The sequence below is a fragment of the Culicoides brevitarsis genome, chromosome 2 (genome assembly GCF_036172545.1).
Source record: "Culicoides brevitarsis isolate CSIRO-B50_1 chromosome 2, AGI_CSIRO_Cbre_v1, whole genome shotgun sequence".
In the NCBI taxonomy this organism is placed as follows: domain Eukaryota; kingdom Metazoa; phylum Arthropoda; class Insecta; order Diptera; family Ceratopogonidae; genus Culicoides; species Culicoides brevitarsis.
In genome coordinates, this window is record NC_087086.1 from 34980924 (window position 1) to 35002802 (window position 21879).

General features: G+C 28.5%; 2 protein-coding genes across 6 annotated transcripts; both read right to left on the reverse strand.

Moving 5' to 3' along the window:
* Nucleotides 1–3449: 3449 nt before the first annotated feature.
* Nucleotides 3450–12395, reverse strand: LOC134829530 (sodium leak channel NALCN). Of its 5 annotated transcripts, none has more exons than XM_063842629.1 (12): nucleotides 12223–12395; nucleotides 12093–12172; nucleotides 10170–12029; nucleotides 8916–9124; nucleotides 8547–8793; nucleotides 8286–8479; nucleotides 6520–7570; nucleotides 5633–5827; nucleotides 5134–5575; nucleotides 4794–5067; nucleotides 4069–4231; nucleotides 3450–4014 (listed from the first exon to the last, which is right to left on the reverse strand). In XM_063842629.1, the coding sequence occupies exons 1-12, from the start codon at nucleotides 12251–12253 to the stop codon at nucleotides 3607–3609; spliced, it is 5154 nt and encodes a 1717-aa protein (XP_063698699.1). In that variant the 5' UTR covers nucleotides 12254–12395; the 3' UTR covers nucleotides 3450–3606. The 5 variants fall into 5 exon arrangements, with proteins under 5 accessions (XP_063698699.1, XP_063698698.1, XP_063698697.1 ...); XM_063842628.1 differs by having other exon boundaries at nucleotides 8547–8847; XM_063842627.1 differs by having other exon boundaries at nucleotides 8547–8856.
* Nucleotides 12396–12771: 376 nt separating this feature from the next.
* LOC134829017 (soluble guanylate cyclase 89Da-like) lies at nucleotides 12772–19434 on the reverse strand. The gene is made up of 4 exons (XM_063842010.1): nucleotides 18344–19434; nucleotides 18184–18291; nucleotides 12888–13557; nucleotides 12772–12822 (listed from the first exon to the last, which is right to left on the reverse strand). The coding sequence occupies exons 1-4, from the start codon at nucleotides 19432–19434 to the stop codon at nucleotides 12772–12774; spliced, it is 1920 nt and encodes a 639-aa protein (XP_063698080.1).
* Nucleotides 19435–21879: the final 2445 nt, after the last annotated feature.

Sequence of the window (21879 nt, forward strand, 5' to 3'; positions counted from 1 at the left end):
TGTGATTATTCATTGAAAATTTTATTTTTTTCTTACTCTTAGGACTTTTGAAGCGAATTTTGGCATAAAAGCGAATATTTTATAAAGTTAAGATGAATAATCTAAAATTTTAAGATTTTTGATTAAAAATTTATTTTTTTTCCTAGAAAAAGTCCATTTTTGAGAGAAAAAATCAATTTTTGAGAGAAAAATTTAGAATTTTAAATAAAATAGTAAATATTTAAAATTAAATTAATTTAATTAAATTAAAAAATTAAAGTAAATCATTAATTTATTAAAAATTTTAAGATTTTTTTTACAAATTTGATAACTTAGTCGTGAAAAATATTAATTTTCATTAAAATTTAATTATTTATTTATTTTTTTTTATTTCAAGGGGCAAGTTTTTTTTAAATAATTAAAGTTAATATTTCATTAAAAACAAAATTTTTAGTTAAAAAATGAAAAAAATTGAAATTTTTTTTTTTTTAAATAAAAATATTCAAGAAGATTTTTTTTAATGGAAGATTTTTAATTTCAAAGAAAATTTACACCCGTTAATGTTATTTTTAACGGATTTTTATGTATAAAACTGTAACTTTAACTATACATTAAAATGGAAATAGGTTAATATTTTAGTTCTCTTGAATCAATTTTAAATAGGGACCGCCTTAGAGAGCTCATTTAAGCATTTTTTCGTTTTTTATTTTACGAAAACGTGACTGAAACTTTTATTTTTTGCTCGTAACGAGGTATATTTTTATTAAAAATACAAGAAAAAATAATAAAAATGGATAAAATTCTATTTTAGGAGTCAATTAGAAAGTATTCTGAGTAAAAATTTAACGAAAAATAGAAGATTTTAAGTCGAATAGTGTCAAGAGAAAAATTTCATGGAGAGAAATGATCTTTCAAGATTTGAATTTTTTAATAAAAAAATAAAATTTTTGTATTTTAGAAGAAAAAAATATTTTTTGATATTAAACTTTCACAAAAATAAAAATTTTTCAAATAATTTATTTAAAAACAAAAGTAAATTGAACAAAAATTAAATTTAAAAATCAAATTTTCTCTTTTATATTATTTTTTTTCGTAGAAATAGCAAATATTTTAATAAAAATTTACAAATAATTAAAAATTTAATTTTAATTTAAAATTAATAATAAAATTTTTAAATTAAATTAAAATTTAATTAATATTTTTTTTAATTTAAAAAGCAAATAGTTTTCCACATAAAAATTAAAATTTCTTTAAAAAGTTAATTTTTTTTTTAAGAAATTCTTCGTAAAAATAAAATTTTTCAACATTGAAAAAATTTTAATTAATAAAAATTATTATTTTAGGACAAATTTTATCAAAAAAGGATGAATTCAAATAAAATTCAACCAAAAATCGCCTCACTAAAGCACACCTCTGTCGAGATTCTCCAGCTCATACCGTATCATCTCTCACAAAAACGCACAACTTTAATGAGTTAAGCTCATGCGCGATCTGCCCGTACACGAAACACAAACACAAAAGCCTTCCATTGACTGCGCGATGCCGACGAGAGAAGAAAAAGAGGAAAAATTTGTTATCACATCAAGGAAAATATGTGCGTCGGTCATCACTTTGTGGCATCGTGTGCGAACGAAAGTAACAGTTTTGTTGTTTTTTTTTCGTTGGATGTGAAATTCTCTATTATGTCATCCGTACGTCGGTTGCACTAAGAAGATTAAGTCTCATGTGTGTCATCTCTCTCGCTCACTCGCTCGCCCGAATGCAATTATTCTCAAACACACGAGTGACGAGCAATTATTATTTAATACCAGTCACAACAATCTGATTATTTTTTGTATTTATTGACTCGATGAACATTTAAATGAGTGCAATTTGAATTTTTGTTCCTGAAAGTTTCTCGGAGACATTTTAAAGGCAATTTTTTTTGTACCACATATGTCGATTGAATTACAAAATTCTTCGGCGATTTGACTTTTAGATGATGTCGCGTCGTCGACGAATGACGAATGTTGTTGAACTATTCCATGCTTGTATATTTTTGTTTGTTTTTTCTCGTTGTTTGAATTATTTTGAATATTTTTCGTTGCACGAGAATCTGTTCCAAAATAATTTTTTATTAATATTTTGTATCCGGCGATTTTTTTATTTTTAATTTTATAAATTTTTTAAAACTTATGAATTTCACTGAAAAACTTATTTTTTATTATTTGAATAAATTTTAATATTTTTTTTATGACATCCGGTGAATTTTATTTTTAAATAAAAAATATTAATTTTAATAATTTTCACTCAATAATCGATTTTTTTTACACTTATAATTTTTTTTTAATTTTTCTTAAAAATTTTAATTTTTTTCATAGTCAAAATATTTTATATATTTTTTTTTAAATTATTTTATTTTATTTTTTATTTGTTTTTAATCAAAAAAATATAAATTTTAGTTAAATTTCACTCCAAATATTTTTTGCGTATTTTAAATGATTTAAAAAAAAAATTAATGAAAAAAAATAATTTTTCACTAATTTTTCTTAAAAAGTTTTATTTTTTGTATTTAGTTCGAATAATTTTAAATTTTTTAAAAAATTATTTTTTTTTATTTTTAAGAGAAAAAAAAATTAATTTTAATAATTTTCACTCCAAAATCACATTTTTAACTCTTTTGAGTTTTTTTAAAAATATATATATTTTTTTTAATTAAAAAAAAAATAATTTTTCACATACTTTGGTTAAAAAATTTAAATTTTCATAGTTCGAGTAATTTTAAGTATTTCTTTTAAAAAATTTTTTATTTGATTTTTTTTATTTATTTTTAGTTCAAAATTATTAATTTTCATAAAAAAATAATATTTTTCGTACTTCCAACACTTTTAATTATTTTTTTTATATTTTTTAAAATAATTTTTGATTTAAAAAAAAATATTTTTTTTATTAATTTCACTTAAAAATTCATATTTTTGTATGTAAATTTTTCAAATAATAAAAAAAAAAATTTAAAATAATTTTTATATGACATCCGGTTATTTTTTAAATTTATTTTAAATAAAAAAAACTTTTTTAAAATAATTTTCACTTAATAAATTTAAAGTTTTTAGTTTATAACTTTCACTTTGAATTCGCAGCACGTTTCAAAAGTCACGTTTTTCACTTGAAAATTTAAATTTTTTATGAGTTATGTCATTCGCGAAGCACTTGATCTTCAATTTTTTGTTTGAATTTTTTATTGAAAATGAAAATTTTTCACAGGAAATGTAAAATCTAGACCATTCGCGGGCGACATCAACGCACGACTGATGCTCAAAAATAAATATTTTTTTTTGTTCGTTTGAATTACAATCAAAAGAGAGCGAAACGATGAATAATTCAATGGATTTTCGAATTTTTTCTAGAGGCAGCGACATCTATCCACGCACAATTAAAAGCTCGAGAAAATTCTGCTAAAACATTTTTTATTTATTTTTTTTTGTGTTTGTTTACATCAAATCAACATTTTTTGGCTAAAATGTGTCTTAATTCGTCTAAAAACATCAATTATTCGCTAATATTACTTTTTAAAAATGTTAACATTCAATATTTTCTTTCATTCTTTAACTTTTTTTCGTTTAATTCGTTAATAATACTGCGAAATTTTTATTCATCCTCGTCAGAGGAATTGGCATACGTGACTTGTTCCTGCCACCAATCGTGAACTTCGTAAATTGAGTTATTTTGATGATTCGTTGGCAGCACGAACCGATTGACTTCGTGTTTGGGTACGGCATTTTGTGCGTTGATTGTATGCTTTGGTGGTTTTTTCTTGTTCGGGAAGCGATCTTTTTCGTGACGCGCTTGCGGGTCTGACAAAGTTGGTGCTAACAAGTTTCTGCCGCTTCCTGTGGAGTCAGAACGATTTAATGGGCCACTTTGGGGCTTTCCTTTCGCTTTTGCCGGGTCTTTGATGAGAGGTTCGACAACGCTTTCGGTTTCTTCGATCTTTTCGGGCATTTTTCCGACAAATTCGTTTGTGGCACGAAGTCCCGCGAGGAGAGATTGTTGTTTCTGAAAGAGAAATTTTGATGGAAAAATTAGAAAAATTTTAATTTTTTGACTTACGCTTGCGTTGTTGGCTCGAATCTTCTTTAAACAGCCTTCAAGCCATGTTCGGATCGTTTGTTTAGCGACTTCTTCTTCGATAATGTACTCGAACTCCTCACGAGCTAACAATTCTTCAAGTTGAAGGGCTTTTCTGATGTCCACGGAACGGTATGACAACATGCTGAAAAGGAAATTCAGGTAAGAAATGTAATTTTTAACGAAAAAATCAGTAAATTTAGAGGAGAAAGCATAATTTAGGCCACATGAAAGCATATTTCTGTCAAAAAAAAATAGTTTTATGCAAAATTTTGTCAATTTTTCAAAAAATGTTCTAAAATTATAATTATTTTGAAACGAAATTCTTAAGTTTTTCTAAAATGAAAGAAAAAAAAATTAAAAATTGAATTTTTTGTGAAAAAAAAAAATTTTTTTTTCTAAAATTTTATTTATTTTGACACAAAATTCTTAAATTTTTGCCAAAAATATAGAAAAATATTTTAAAAATAATTTTTTAGTGATAAAAAAAATAATTTTAAATTATTTTAATTATCTGAAAATTTTTTTAAAATTATTTTTAATTTTTTTCCTTGAAATTTTAGCAAAATTTTAGAAAATTTTCTTGTTAAAAAATTAAATTCTTTCAAAAAATGTCAAAAATTGCATAAAATTTTAATTTTTGATTCATAAAAGGCCAAAATTTCAACTCTCATAAATTCTTTTTTTCAGAAAATACAAAAACTTACTTTATCACGTCATGGAACGTCACTTCCTCGCCATTATGCAACTTATCAAGTTCATAGCACATGTACTTGAAGAGCAATCTATCCTTCTGCGGATCACATTCCAAGCGCCCTTTCAAGAGTCTCAAGATAAATTTGACTCGTTTAACGGGAATCACGCCTCTCTGATGGTTATCGACAATATTCCAGGTGTTTTGGAAGTTTCGAATATCCGCATATGACAACAACGCATCTTCCTCATTGGAGTAGAACAGGGAAAAGTTCTCCATGATAATAGCTGAAATTTACCAAAAATCAATTAAATCTGAAAAATTTTCAAATTTCACGAAAAAAAAATCATTACCGACAAGTAAATTCAGCACAATATACGTGATAATGACGTAAAAAGTGCAAAAATAGACCAAACTCGCGGTAAAATTGCCACAATCCGTTTCCCAATAATTCGGGCCTGGCGTACAATATGGCGGTTGAATCATACAATCGTGCATAATTTTGTTCCAATCTTCTCCCGTGACAATTCTAAACAACATTGCGACTCCATTGATGGGTGTTCCAAAGTTTGCACGTCTTCCGATGCCTTCGCCATACTTGACAGTGCCAAAAAGTATCGATCCCGCAAGTGCATAGAAGAACACGAGCAAAAACATGCCGAAAATAATGAAGAAAGATTTGCAAACGGAGACGCCAACGGTCAACATCAACATTTTCAGCGTCGTGTGTTTGCCGGTTATCGTGAAAAAGCGCAAAATTACAACCATGAAGCCGAAAAAGTAGGAAACGTCGCTCTGAAAAAGCAGTTTGTTGAAAAATTTTCATGAACAATGTCAAAAAATGAGACTTACCTTCCATGTGGTTTGAAGGAAAATCCAAACAACGCCGCCAACTGTCACGAGAAGATCGTAGCGATTGCGGCGTGATTGCCAATAGCCACGCGGGGTGAAGGCAATGTTTTTCATGACGACTTCAACGACAAAAACTGTTGTTAGGCATTCGCTTGTGAGTACGAGGCGTTCTGTGTGAACGTCATCTTTGATCCACTGTAAGTGAAAATTTAAAAAAATTAATTAATTTTTATTTAAATAATTTTTTTAAAATTTAAAAATATTTTTTCATAATTTTAAAAATTTTGTTTAATTTTTTCAAACATTTTTTTTAATTTTTAAAATTAATTTTGCTTTTTAATATTAATATTTTCTTTCAATATATTCAATATTTATTTTTTTAATTAAAATTAATTTTTTCATTTAAAAAAATATTTTTAAATTGTATAAAAATTTTTCATATTTTTTTTTTAAATTTTAATTTTAGTGCTTTAATTTTTAAAATCTTTTAAAATAATTTTTTAATATTGAAAAAAAAAATTATAATTTGTAAAATAATTTTTTTTATTTTTTTTTTATAATTTTTTTTAATTTTTTTTTAAATAATTTTTTATATTTAGCCCAAAATTTGTGGAGTGGTATTTTTTTTTTTACTTTTGTTATTAATTTTTTTTATTTTTTTTTTTTTTTTTTTATTTTTAATTAAATTTAAATTATTTAAATTAAAATTTTATATTTTTTAATTATTCATATTTTTATTTTAATTATTTTTTTAATTGTAATTTTTAAAATATTAATTTTTATTCATTTAAATTTTTAATTCATTAATATTTTATATTCTTTTTAATTTTTTTAATGAAAAAATATTTTTTTAACTAAAATTATTTTATTTAAGGAGAAAAACTTACCGTCACACACAGCAAGAGACTATTAGCTAACACAACTAACGCCACAAACCGCTTAAAAATAATATTTTGCGTAATATCGTACACAAAAGCTCTAAATTTCCTTCCATCGGGTCTCGGCGGCAAATGCAACGGCTGTGCAATCTTCAATCTCTTCTTCAAATCGCACCAACGTCTTTGATCGACGGTCAACAATGCCGTTCCCTTATTTTCCGAATAATTTGCAATAACGACACCCACAAACAGCGTCAATCCGATCATGCAACCCAAGAAAATGTAAACGTGAATGTAAATGGCCTGCACCGGTCCAAGCGATTTTATCAAAATATCTCGCACATCGAGCCATCCCTTGAAGGAAAGAACCTCAAACAGTGCCAACATTGCATCTCCGATGTTGTCAAAGTTAAATCTTCGTGGATTCGCCCAAACACGAGGCACAAGCATCGCCGGATACGATTCATTCTCGCCCGGAACGAGTTTCATCTTCGTCACAAATACGCGACGCATGAAAACTCCCACGCAATCTTCGCGTTTCGTGATTGTTGGATCGTTACATCGCGCTAATCGACCTCCGTAGAGCTGAACTCCGTAACTGGCGAACACAAACATCAACAAAATGAGCAAAGTCGATACGAGAAGGATTTCTTTGAAGCCGCGACATAATTCGTAGACGACTTTGCTCATGTGCGGGACCAAAGTGAAGATCCGAAGAGGTCTCAAGCATCGTAAAATCATCAAAGCTTGGGCGCCAGAGTTGCTGGGGACACTTTTTGGCATCCAACAGAGGAAAGTAAGTGACACGATGTAAATGAAGACATCCAAAACCGAAGCAACGTCCTTTATATAAGCTTTTGGCGTGAAAAATAAGCCGTCAGCGAGAATTTTTAACGTTAGCTCGAGCGACATGAAAATCACGAAAATGTATTCGGCAACTTGGAGCGTCACGTGATCCATTACGCGATATTCGCTCGTTTCGAACATCATGGAGATGCAGGAAATTGTCGTCACGAAGATCATTAGCCAGTCGAGGTAAGTGACGAGGCCCAAAATGTTGCTGAAAAATTAATTTAATTTTTGAATTAGAATGAAATTTTTTCAAAAATTTATGAAATTTAAGTTAATAAAAAAAAAATTAATTTTTTGAGAAATTTAAAAAAAAAATAATGTCAAGGGGTTTAAATTGAGAGAAAATGTTAAATAAAATTTTGATAAATTTTTGACCAAAAATAATAAATTAAATTTTTGAAAATTAAAATTTCATTTTTTGTAAATTTTGCAAATTTTTTGTGAAAAATTATCAATTTTCATACGTTTTCTCTTAATTTTCTCTTAATGTGCAAAATCTTAAGAAATTTTGTAAAAATAAAATGATCGATACTTTTCTATTTTTAATAATTTTAAGGTCTATGAAATCCAAAACATTAAAAAAATTAAAAACAAAAAAATTAAAAATTAAATTTATGAAAAAAAAAAATAATTTTTAAAAATCACGTGACCTCGTGCATTTTAAATTTTTCATAAAACCACGTGACCAATTTTTGAAAAAAATATTAAAAAATTATTTTAAAAAGTTTTCGAAAAATTTATTTGATAAATTTAACCTCAAAGTTAAAAAATTTCATCAAATTTGTCTTTTTTTTCACGTAATTTTTTTATTTTTTTCAAAAATTAGTCACGTGGTTTTAAAAAAAATTTAAATGGATCACGTGTTAGTTTTTTTCTTTGAAATTTTGATTTAGGTAATTTTAAAAAAATAAAAAAAAACTTACTGCAAAGTCTTGTACTTGACTTTCCTCTCTTTCAGTGTCAATGGATCCTTCAAACGCGCATCATATCGACCATGAACGAGCTTTTGACAAATCTTCCGGAAGCGACTTTCACGTGGCACTACGAACAACGGAGTGTCGAAGAAAGGATGATTTTCTCTCAAGTCTTCCTCTCTTTGACTTCTCCGCATTTCGGCCTAAAAAAAGTCAAAATTTCATCAAAAAACGTCAAAAAAAAATTTTTTAAGTTTGAAAAAATCTCACTTGCTGTCGCTTCGCTTGCAATAATTTTATGTCAAGCTCATGCGGTCTCGCTCTTGATGACGTAACTCGAGAAGAAGTAACTCCAATGTCCCCATTTTCCATCAAATGTTCGTACGTTTGCTTCAACTTGATCGAACCGCTTCGCACACTGCGTCGCATGGACCGCGAACTGAATTTTTTCTGATCGATCCGCCACGATTTCGAATGCGTCAAGGTGTTTTGCGATTTGAGGACTTTGTTTCCGCCACTAGTTGGTATAATAGAAGAATCCCCAAGCATTAATCGTTGGTTGTTAGAGTCACTAGAAAAACTAGAACTTATCCAAATGGATTTAATCTATGCACACCAATCAATTTGAACGACACTTACTTGATAATATGCATGATGGCCTGTCTTCTCAGGTTTGTACTGACAGAACGGAGTTTCGCTGTGCGATTCATAATTTGCACGGGCTTTTGTTTCCGAAACACGACATTCGTCTCCCAACATTCGCTGTATCCTCGTTTGTATCCTTCGGCATATAATGGGTCATCGAGATCCGTATCCAAGACAAAATGCTTCATAAAGGACTCGCGAACCTAAAATTAATTAATTTAAAATTAAAATTAAAATTAAAATTAAAATTAAAATTAAAATTAAAATTAAAATTAAAATTAAAATTAAAATTAAAATTAAAATTAAAATTAAAATTAAAATTTAAATTAAAATTAAAATTAAAAAATTAAAAAATTAAAATTAAAATTAAAATTAAAATTAAAATTAAAAATTAAAATTAAAATTAAAAATTAAAATTAATAAATTTAAATTAAAATAAATTAAAATTAAAAAATTTAAAATTAAAAATAAAATTAAAATTAAAATTAAAATTAAAATTAAAATTAAAATTAAAATTAAAATTAAAATTAAAAATAAAATTAAAATTAAAATTAAAATTAAAATTAAAATAAAAATAAAAATAAAATTAAAATAAAAATTAAATAATAAAAATTATTAAATTAAAATTAATTAGTTAAAATTAATAAATTAAAATTAATAAATTAAAATTAATAAATTAAAATTAATAAATTAAAATTAATAAATTAAAATTAATAAATTAAAATTAATAAATTAAAATTAATAAATTAAAATTAATAAATTAAAATTAATAAATTAAAATTAATAAATTAAAATTAATAAATTAAAATTAATAAATTAAAATTAATAAATTAAAATTAATAAATTAAAATTAATAAATTAAAATTAATAAATTAAAATTAATAAATTAAAATTAATAAATTAAAATTAATAAATTAAAATTAATAAATTAAAATTAATAAATTAAAATTAATAAATTAAAATTAATAAATTAAAATTAATAAATTAAAATTAATAAATTAAAATTAATAAATTAAAATTAATAAATTAAAATTAATAAATTAAAATTAATAAATTAAAATTAATAAATTAAAATTAATAAATTAAAATTAATAAATTAAAATTAATAAATTAAAATTAATAAATTAAAATTAATAAATTAAAATTAATAAATTAAAATTAATAAATTAAAATTAATAAATTAAAATTAATAAATTAAAATTAATAAATTAAAATTAATAAATTAAAATTAATATAAAAAATTCATACCTTCGGCAACGAAAAATCACTCGGAATCTTATGCAAGATACACATCTGCGGCGAATCCGGAAATTTCTCAAAAATCCTCAGCCTAAAAGGCAACGTTTCCTTAATCTCCGCACTTTGTTCACGAAATTTCAACTGCTTCAACTTCTTAATATCCTCATCCAACTCCAAGTTATCCAAGATAACGGCAACGAACAAGCTCAACACAATCAGTGTCACAAACAAGTGATACAAAATGAAATAAATCGCAACGAGCGGCGTCAAAGTCCTTCTTGTGCGCAACATCGTTTCGTCCATTACCTCAACCCATGCTTCTTGCGTCAAAATTTGAAACATACTCATGAAGGCTTCAGGAAAGGTTTCAAATTTTGTGAATTCACACAAGAAACAGAAAAGTTGCATCGAAACGCTCGAACTGATAATCAGCAAGCACATGGTAAAGATGATCAGCGAACCCAATTTCTTGCCGGGACCGAAAATTTTGTAAACGAATCCTTCGAGCATGGGACTCGCTTTTATCAATCGCACAACGCGCAGGACCTGAAAATATGTCAAGCCCGACAAATACAAGCCCGGAATGATGTGAATTGTCGTCCCGATCGCCAAAAGCAGCTCAAATTTGTGAATCGAATGTTTAAAGTAACTTTTCCATCCCAAGCAGTAAATCTTAAAAACCGTCTCCAGATCCAACAAAATCGTAAATCCCATTTCGATGTAGTAGTAACGCTCGTAAAAAACTTTCCGCGGACGCCCGTCATGCTTAAAATGCATCGTGGCAGTCACAATTCCATTCGCCAAGATAACTGTCATCACTAACATGCGAAAATACGGCGATCGGAGTATCACGTGACACGTTTCCATGCTCGCTCCATGCTTATTTTCATCGATTGTGACGAGTTTCCATCCCGTATCGTCGCCCGAAAGCACTTGCGATGCTGCGGTGTTCTGAATATGACCTCGAACGCCCCACATTTGCTGAAATTGCACCCGAATCTCGTTAAAAGTCTCCGTAATGACGGCGATGAAAACATTTTTCACCAACCAGGCGAGGAAAAATATCATTGTGCTGAAGTAAAATGCCGAACGCCATGCCGGAAGTGAGTCAATCGCTCGGTACATGATGAAAACCCATCCTTCCTGCGACGCCGCCTGATAAACCGTGAAGATACTCGTCGCAATATCCTCAAATCCTTGAAATCCGATGATATAAGAGTTCAAAAAGTCCATTTTCATGCATTTCATGCCAGCTGGGCAGTCATATCCTGCTTCCGGATCCATCGAACAGAACGTGTCAGGTATCGCCAGTGAATTAATGCTCAACGTATCTTTCGTTGTCGTATTCAGAACGCAATGATTCTTCAATTCTCCGAAAAATTGCACTCCCAACAAGCCATAAAGTGACATGAAAAACAGAAAAAATAGCGTAACATTGTAAATTTGCTGACTCGAACGCTTAAAAATCTGATTAATCCTCGATTTGGGCATCGAAAACTTCAGAAAAACCCGCAAAAAGCGAATCATGATCAGCGGTCTCGGAGCTCGGATTACCGAATAATACGAATATTTGTTGACAATATGAGACATTTCCAGTCCCTGCAGGATTACGGAGATCCAGAGGAAGAAAACCATGGAAGCATCAAATTGGCACCAATGATCCTTGAAATAGGGCTTCTCGCCGCGACAAATTCCACGGGCGTGCATTTTTGCCAACATTTCTGCTGTAAAGGCCAAGACACAGATGACGTCACAAATTATCGTGAAATATTCGAGAAACGGGACCTTTTCGAAGGTTTTTGGCGTGTTGAGACTCACGGAGAAGAGAGAAACGAGCGCGAAGCCACGTAATAAGCGACGCACCCAGAGCTAAAAATTTAAAAAAAATTTTCGGATGAGAATTTTTTTAGAAAAAAAATTGAAAAAACTCACTTTATTACAAAACTGCACGGTTTGCGAGTCGATATTAATCTCCAATTCGGGGCCATAGTACGCTATTTCGGAATTTCCCACTGAAAAAGTCGAATGAAAATTTTTTTCGCTTGTGTAGTCACATACGTACCTTTACTAATTGAGTATTTTCTGCCCAACATTTTATTTATTTTTGCAATTTTTTGTGTTTAACGATAGAAAATTACTTTAGTCACGATTTGCGACGAAAATTTCCGAGAAAAATTCATTTTTTATTAATTTTTATGATTTTTTTCAGACGATGGCGTAACTTTTCTTATCAATTCAAGGACGCCATCTTGATTTTTGGCTCATCGATTTTTGCGCGAAAATCAGCTGAATGTCAGCTGTGAGCAGTTTTTTGGCGCCAAAGCGCATGCGATGGAAATTTCATGAAAACGATCGAATTTCGAGGTAAACAAATGCAACAAGTGAGTAAAAAGCATTCAACAGGTGAGCAACAAGTGGTTGAAATGAAGCAACAAGTGTCAAATTGGAAAATTTTTCTCCTTAAAGCTTTCCAATGCGTTTTTGAATTCAATTTTGAGCGTTATTGGATTTTCCATGAGATTCGTGGAAATTTAAAAAATTATTAACGTTGATTTTTTGGTACAGAAACATTTATTTTTAGTCACATATGAAATTTGCTGAGTTGCTGAATTTAATTTTGGCGCCCTCCGTCGAGCCAATAAGTGTCCATTTCACCTTTTCCCTGAAAATTTCAAAAAATTCCATTAAAAATTTATTTTTTTAGGATTTGAGGTTAAAAAAACTCACTTTGACGGAGACTTTTCCTCGATAAGTGACTTTATAGTTCAATTTTCGCAACTTTTCCGCAGTATAACCTGAAACTTGAATTCGGTTCGATGCGCCGCTGCTTTCCATGCGCGATGCTGTATTCACGGAATCGCCAAAAAGACAATAACGAGGCACTTTTAAGCCCACAATGCCCGCAACGACAGGTCCCGAATGAAATCCAATCTTTACCGAGACATCCGCAAGCGCCAAATCATGAATTTTCTTCAGCATATTCAGCGCCAAGTCAGCAGCGTGTTGCACGTGCAACGAATTAATGTCGGGAGCGCCACTTACTGCCATATAAACCATCCCGACGGTCTCTACTTTGTACGAAATTGGGGAGCGAATGAGTTCGTCGAATGCTGTAAAGACGTTATTTAAGACATTGACGGTTTTCATGGCGTATCCCGTGACGGTATCGTTGCGCCCAGCACGCTTAATTTCGATTTCAGCAAACACGATGGAGACTTCTTCGAAAGTTTGGCACGTTTCGAGGGGATCTGTGCCATTTTGGAGCCGTTCAGCGATGGTTTTGGGAATCATGGAGTAAAGTAAGTCGTCTCCTTGCTTCTTCCAAGAGTCGGCGAGACTGAGGGATGTTTCGAGTTCTTCGGCGCGTTGTTCTTCGCGTTCGCACATGAGGTCGAGACTGGAAGGAAAATGTGAGAAAATTAAAAAAATTTTTTCAGTTTCAACTTTTTGGCAGTTTTGAGTTATAAAACGATTAAAAATGATAAATTAGAGCCCTCTGACAAATTTTTATCCATTTGGAGCAAAATTTGACAAAAATTGCTTTGACACAGTTTTTGACACAGTTTTTTTGCTCTTGATTTAGTTTTCAAAACAAAACTGTGTCAAAGAAAAAAATAGAAAAAGTAGTCGTCTAAAGAACGACATACTATACCGCATTTCGATATTACATACATATCTTTATTGTTGTCCTCACTTTACAATTTCATACTCCTCATTTCAATTTTCCGAACTTTTTATCAACTACAGACTTTCCATTGAAATGCATATATTTCATAATTTTCGTACTCCTCGAAAAAGAAGAAAAACGGTCATGAAATTTTTCAAGTCAAGTTTTAATCAACTTTCGATGGATTTCAAAGCTAAAATTGAATAAATATTCATTCTAAAGTTCATTTCTGTTCATATTGGGTCGATATTTGACGAAACAAAAAAATCAGCGTTTGGAGGTTCAAACTCTGATTTTTTTTGCAAGTCATTTTTTGATCACTTTTAAGCCTAAAATTGAATAAATATTCATTCTAAAGATTTTCTGTTCATATTGGGTCGATATTTGACGAAACAAAAAAATCAGCGTTTGGAAACAGTTTTTTTTTGATTTAGTTTTAAGCCTAAAATTGAATAAATATTCATTCTAAAGTTCATTTCTGTTCATATTGGGTCGATATTTGACGAAACAAAAAAATCAGCGTTTGGAGGTTCAAACTCTGATTTTTTTTGCAAGTCATTTTTTGATCACTTTTAAGCCTAAAATTGAATAAATATTCATTCTAAAGATGATTTCTGTTCATATTGGGTCGATATTTGACGAAACAAAAAAATCAGCGTTTGGAAGTTCAAACGCTGATTTTTTTACAAGTCATTTTTTGACACTTTTAAGCCTAAAATTGAATAAATATTCATTCTAAAGATGATTTTTGTTCATATTGGGTCGATATTTGACGAAACAAAAAAATCAGCGTTTGGAAGTAAAAACGCTGATTTTTTTACATGTCATTTTTTGACCAGTTTTAAGCCTAAAATTGAATAAATATTCATTCTAAAGATGATTTCTGTTCATGTTGGGTCGATATTTGACGAAACAAAAAAATCAGCGTTTGGAAGTAAAAACGCTGATTTTTTTACATGTCATTTTTTGATCACTTTTAAGCCTAAAATTGAATAAATATTCATTCTAAAGATGATTTCTGTTCATATTGGGTCGATATTTGACGAAACAAAAAAATCAGCGTTTGGAAGTAAAAACGCTGATTTTTTTACATGTCATTTTTTGACCAGTTTTAAGCCTAAAATTGAATAAATATTCATTCTAAAGATGATTTTTGTTCATATTGGGTCGATATTTGATGAAACAAAAAAATCAGCGTTTGGAAGTAAAAACGCTGATTTTTTTACATGTCATTTTTTGATCAGTTTTAAGCCTAAAATTGAATAAATATTCATTCTAAGATGATTTTTGTTCATATTGGGTCGATATTTGACGAAACAAAAAAATCAGCGTTTGGAAGTAAAAACGCTGATTTTTTTACATGTCATTTTTTGACCAGTTTTAAGCCTAAAATTGAATAAATATTCATTCTAAAGATGATTTCATATTGGGTCGATCAAAATCTCCATTTTTAAATAAATAAAAAAAAAATTTTTTCACTTTTAAGCAAAAAAAAACTGACACAGTTTTTGACACAGTTTTTTTGCTCTTGATTTAGTTTTTAAAACAAAACTGTGTCAAAGAAAAAAATTTTTTTCAGTTTCAATTTTTTGGCAGTTTTGAGTTATAAAACGATTAAAAATGATAAATTAGAGCCCTCTGACAAATTTTTATCCATTTGGAGCAAAATTTGACAAAAATTGCTTTGACACAGTTTTTGACACAGTTTTTTTGCTCTTGATTTAGTTTTCAAAACAAAACTGTGTCAAAGAAAAAAATTTTTTTCAGTTTCAATTTTTTGGCAGTTTTGAGTTATAAAACGATTAAAAATGATAAATTAGAGCCCTCTGACAAATTTTTATCCATTTGGAGCAAGATTTGACAAAAATTGCTTTGACACAGTTTTTGACACAGTTTTTTTGCTCTTGATTTAGTTTTCAAAACAAAACTGTGTCAAAGAAAAAAATTTTTTTCAGTTTCAATTTTTTGGCAGTTTTGAGTTATAAAACGATTAAAAATGATAAATTAGAGCCCTCTGACAAATTTTTATCCATTTGGAGCAAAATTTGACAAAAATTGCTTTGACACAATTTTTGACACAGTTTTTTTGCTCTTTGACACAGTTTTTGACACAGTTTTTTTGCTCTTGATTTAGTTTTACTATGTCAAAGAAAAAAATTTTTTTCAGTTTCAATTTTTTGGCAGTTTTGAGTTATAAAACGATTAAAAATGATAAATTAGAGCCCTCTGACAAATTTTTATCCATTTGGAGCAAGATTTGACAAAAATTGCTTTGACACAGTTTTTGACACAGTTTTTTTGCTCTTGATTTAGTTTTCAAAACAAAACTGTGTCAAAGAAAAAAATTTTTTTCAGTTTCAATTTTTTGGCAGTTTTGAGTTATAAAACGATTAAAAATGATAAATTAGAGCCCTCTGACAAATTTTTATCCATTTGGAGCAAGATTTGACAAAAATTGCTTTGACACAGTTTTTGACACAGTTTTTTTGCTCTTGATTTAGTTTTCAAAACAAAACTGTGTCAAAGAAAAAAATTTTTTTCAGTTTCAATTTTTTGGCAGTTTTGAGTTATAAAACGATTAAAAATGATAAATTAGAGCCCTCTGACAAATTTTTATCCATTTGGAGCAAGATTTGACAAAAATTGCTTTGACACAGTTTTTGACACAGTTTTTTTGCTCTTGATTTAGTTTTCAAAACAAAACTGTGTCAAAGAAAAAAATTTTTTTCAGTTTCAATTTTTTGGCAGTTTTGAGTTATAAAACGATTAAAAATGATAAATTAGAGCCCTCTGACAAATTTTTATCCATTTGGAGCAAGATTTGACAAAAATTGCTTTGACACAGTTTTTGACACAGTTTTTTTGCTCTTGATTTAGTTTTCAAAACAAAACTGTGTCAAAGAAAAAAATTTTTTTCAGTTTCAATTTTTTGGCAGTTTTGAGTTATAAAACGATTAAAAATGATAAATTAGAGCCCTCTGACAAATTTTTATCCATTTGGAGCAAGATTTGACAAAAATTGCTTTGACACAGTTTTTGACACAGTTTTTTTGCTCTTGATTTAGTTTTCAAAACAAAACTGTGTCAAAGAAAAAAATTTTTTTCAGTTTCAATTTTTTGGCAGTTTTGAGTTATAAAACGATTAAAAATGATAAATTAGAGCCCTCTGACAAATTTTTATCCATTTGGAGCAAGATTTGACAAAAATTGCTTTGACACAGTTTTTGACACAGTTTTTTTGCTCTTGATTTAGTTTTCAAAACAAAACTGTGTCAAAGAAAAAAATTTTTTTCAGTTTCAATTTTTTGGCAGTTTTGAGTTATAAAACGATTAAAAATGATAAATTAGAGCCCTCTGACAAATTTTTATCCATTTGGAGCAAGATTTGACAAAAATTGCTTTGACACAGTTTTTGACACAGTTTTTTTGCTCTTGATTTAGTTTTCAAAACAAAACTGTGTCAAAGAAAAAAATTTTTTTCAGTTTCAATTTTTTGGCAGTTTTGAGTTATAAAACGATTAAAAATGATAAATTAGAGCCCTCTGACAAATTTTTATCCATTTGGAGCAAGATTTGACAAAAATTGCTTTGACACAGTTTTTGACACAGTTTTTTTGCTCTTGATTTAGTTTTCAAAACAAAAAACTGTGTCAAAGAAAAAAAAATTTTTCAGTTTCAATTTTTTAGCAGTTTTGAGTTATAAAACGATTAAAAATGATAAATTAGAGCCCTCTGACAAATTTTTATCCATTTGGAGCAAGATTTGACAAAAATTGCTTTGACACAGTTTTTGACACAGTTTTTTTGCTCTTGATTTAGTTTTCAAAACAAAACTGTGTCAAAGAAAAAAATTTTTTTCAGTTTCAATTTTTTGGCAGTTTTGAGTTATAAAACGATTAAAAATGATAAATTAGAGCCCTCTGACAAATTTTTATCCATTTGGAGCAAGATTTGACAAAAATTGCTTTGACACAGTTTTTGACACAGTTTTTTTGCTCTTGATTTAGTTTTTAAAACAAAACTGTGTCAAAGAAAAAAATTTTTTTCAGTTTCAATTTTTTGGCAGTTTTGAGTTATAAAACGATTAAAAATGATAAATTAGAGCCCTCTGACAAATTTTTATTTTAGAGCACCCTCTGATAAAAAATTTTTTAGTCAATTTTTTGGCATTTTGAATAAAATGAAAAATGATAAATTTGATAATTTTTTATCCATTTGACTCAATACACATTTCAAATTTTAGTCCTTGTGCAAATTTAAAATTTTTGACCCAATGCACATTTTGAAAATTTTAATCGAAAAATGTAATTTTTTATCAAAATGCGTAAAAAAATTAAAAATTGAGAAAATACAAACCGTGAATAATGACTAAATCCGGAAAAAACCATTTCTCGACTCAATCCATGATCGTTCAAGTCATTCAAATACAATCCAATCTCCGCTAATTCCTCAATATTATTGATTCTACGAAAAAAAAATCATTAACATTTTAATTTTCAGGAAAAAATCTACTCACAATGGACTACAAAGAAAAATCAACGCGTCAATATCCTTCAAATACTTCATCTCGCCTTTCAACAAAATCGTTCTCAACCCCTGCGATCCTCTCCGATTGCGTCTCGGCATGCCACACTCCCCAAAATTCGGTTCTGAATCCGTACTTTTCAGATTTTGACTACATCCGGGCGCCAATCGCAACAATTGGATCTCAAAAAGGACTGTCGTGAGTTGCAACACGGTTTCCCAATCAAAATTTATCCCAATTGGTCTTCGGATGCGAAAATAATCTGTTAAAGTGACTCCCATCATTTCTCGTGCATCGCGATCATTGTTGATACTCCATGCTTCGACAATTTTCTCGCCGGCGCCACAAACTTTCATCTGATTATCCAACAAAAATGAGAACGGAAAAAGTTTCAGCAGCAAATCCGTGGAAATTTCCTTGAGTTCGAGCTGTGAGGGATGCGCCGTGACATGAACGTGCTTCTCCATGTACTCTTTGTTGTCGAAATCCAGCCGATATTTGATGACAACTTGTTTCGTGTCGGAATTCACGGGCGTATTTGAGGTATTTGTGTCGTTTTTGCCGCAAGGAACGTCATTTTCACTCTCAAGCACTTCTATTTTCAGGTTCAAGTTGTAAATGGTCTTGGCAATTTCATACAATTGTCCCATGAGGTACTTGGAAAAGCCCGAACGACTACTTCTGTAGATCAAAATGGCTCCGTTTTCGTCAACGCTCGTCAGCTGCATGCTCGGAGACTTCATTTTGCGATATGTGAAGCGCATTTGGAGATGAATGTTGTCCACAGAGGTTAAAAAGTCACAAAAATATCTTCCGGTAGCCTTAATTAGCTCATCATAACCCAAATTACTGAAAAACCGCACGAAACACCGTCCGAAAAATTGCATAAAATAATCGTAGGACTTGCCGGTGATCGCTGAAAGAGCAATTGCGAGGTCCGGCATCAAATTATCCGGATAAACTTGATGCGTATTGAAGACGGTGATCTTGCAATCGTTCGCTGCCATCGCTTCTTTCCACACATCTTCGCCGTATTCGAGTTGAACGAAATGCTGAACACTTTCCAATAACATTCCGTACATTTTTTATTAATTTTTTTATTTTTTCTTTTAGGAACTGCCACGATAAAAGCTCAAAATGGACTGAACGGAGCAGCAATGAATGCCAAACTATTTAAATACCGGAAAATTTTGCACCCTTTCGTGGCGCGCGTCACAAATGACAATTAAGAGGGTCGTCAAATTTATTTTTATTAATTTTTGAGGTGATACCTGATGGTTGGAAGTGTTGCGCCTGTAGTAATTTATGACAAATGAGCGTGTTTCGGTCAGGATATTGGAGACGATTGACGGGAAAAATGTCTCGCATTTCGAAAAGTGACGAGGGGAAAAGGGGAAGTAATTCGTGTTTTATTACAAGAAGAGACGACATTTTATTAATAGAAGAATTATTACAACTTGTTGTTTAATCACTTAAAAGGTTTCCGGCTTCAGAGATGGAGTTAAAGGGAATTTTTTTAGGGTTAAAAGAATTTTTCAGGATGAATTTATTTCAATATTCTGATTTTTTTAATTTATTTATTTTTTTTATTGAATATTTTAAAATAATTATTTTTTTATAATTTTTTAATTTTAATTAATTATTTAATTTTTATTTTTTTAATTAATAAAAAATTAAAACATTAATTTTAATTTTTATAAAAATTAAATATTTTGAATTATTTTTTTTAATTATTTTTTTAATTAATTATTTTTTTTAAATTAAAATTAAAATATTAATTTTATTTTAAAAAAATAAATTAAATAAACAATTTAATAAAAAAAAAAATGATAAAATAAATAAATTATTAAACAATTAATAAATAATTAAAAAACTAAAAATATTTTTAAAAATATTTAATTGATTTTTTTTTAATTTTAAAAAAATTTAAAATTTTTATTTAGATATTTATTTTTTAAAAATATTTAATAATTTTTTTTCAAAGAAAAACGAATTTTCATCATCTTTTGATGTGACGCGCCTGTCCATAGTGAAAGTCTTTAATTACTTTCCTTGACTTTTTGTGACGAGTCAATCAATTAAAAGGATATTTAATTCTGCAATCGTAATAATTGTAATTATTTTTATTGAAGGTTATGAAGAATTTTATTAAGGGTGACGAAAAATATTCTTTATTAAAAAAAAATAATTTCGAAAAATTATCCTTAATTATTAATGCTAAAAATTCAAATATTTTACGTAAAATTTTTCATAAAAATTATCTACTAGGTACCTATATAATAGGTATATAAAGGTAAATAATTTTTATGAAAAGTTTTACGTAAAATATTTGAATTTTTAACATTACGGTATTTATTATAATAATAATAATAATAATAATAATAAAAAATAAAATAATAAAATAAATGATCATAAAAATTTGCATAAAATGAATATTTCTGAAGGCAATAAAATTCAACTTTGCTTTTGTCACAAAAATTCTTTAAGAGTTATTTACAACATTTGAATAGAAATTATTTTTTTCATTTATTTTTTTCTCACTATTTTTATATTTTTTTCAAAAAAATGTTTTCAATTTTGATATGATTGGATTAATTTGTCGTTTTAGGATCGTAAGAACACTGAAAATCGTAAATATTGGCAAAAAATATTCCTTTATGATGATTTGGAAGTGGCTTGATTGTAACAACGTGTCCCAATTAAAGTCGTTTTTTTGGTGAATTCGAGAAATAGTTGAACTTAATTGAACAGAGTTGATCAGTTTTCTTTCGTTTTTAATGCATTTTTTGTAATTTGCAACTTTTCGACAATGACCCGTTTTTCGGTCTTTGGACTTTGTGATGAATTTATAACATATAGCACAAACAGGATCAAATATTTCTTCAGATTCTTCAAAAGTTTCTAATTCTTCTGAGTCTTCAAAATCTTCAGATTTAACTTGTGAATCTTTATCGTTTTCTTTCTTTAGAACTCGTTTTTTTGCGTTGATTTCAGGATGAAGCGTCAAAACAAAAACGAGAATCAAGAATATTGGCAAAAAATATTGCTGCATGTTGACTGTGATGTTGCAGCTTTGAATTAAAACTGACAAGATATAAGAAATTTAAGTCGGTTTCATGTAAATTTGATAAAATGTCAAAGTTGTCTTGCTTTTTTTATTCGAGTTGGATTTCGGTTAAAATTTAAAAAAAAATGAAAAAACTTAAATTTATTGATTTTTTTTAGATTTTTATGAAATTTTAATAATACTCTCGAAATTTATATTTTTATACAAATTTTTTAAGGTATTTTTATAATTTGAAACAATTTTGTTAAAAAAAAAATATTTTTTTTATTTATTTCTTGTCAAATTTCTTTCATTTTAAATTCTATGTCTCTTCAAGATATCAGCTATAAATTTTAACTTCCTTACAACACTTATTTCACATTTTTCACAAAAGATTGTAAACCCAACCAGAGAAGGAGGAATTTCAAAAGGAGTTGATATGCCCGCTGTTGGTGACTCTGTAGAAGTAGACTCTTCAGGA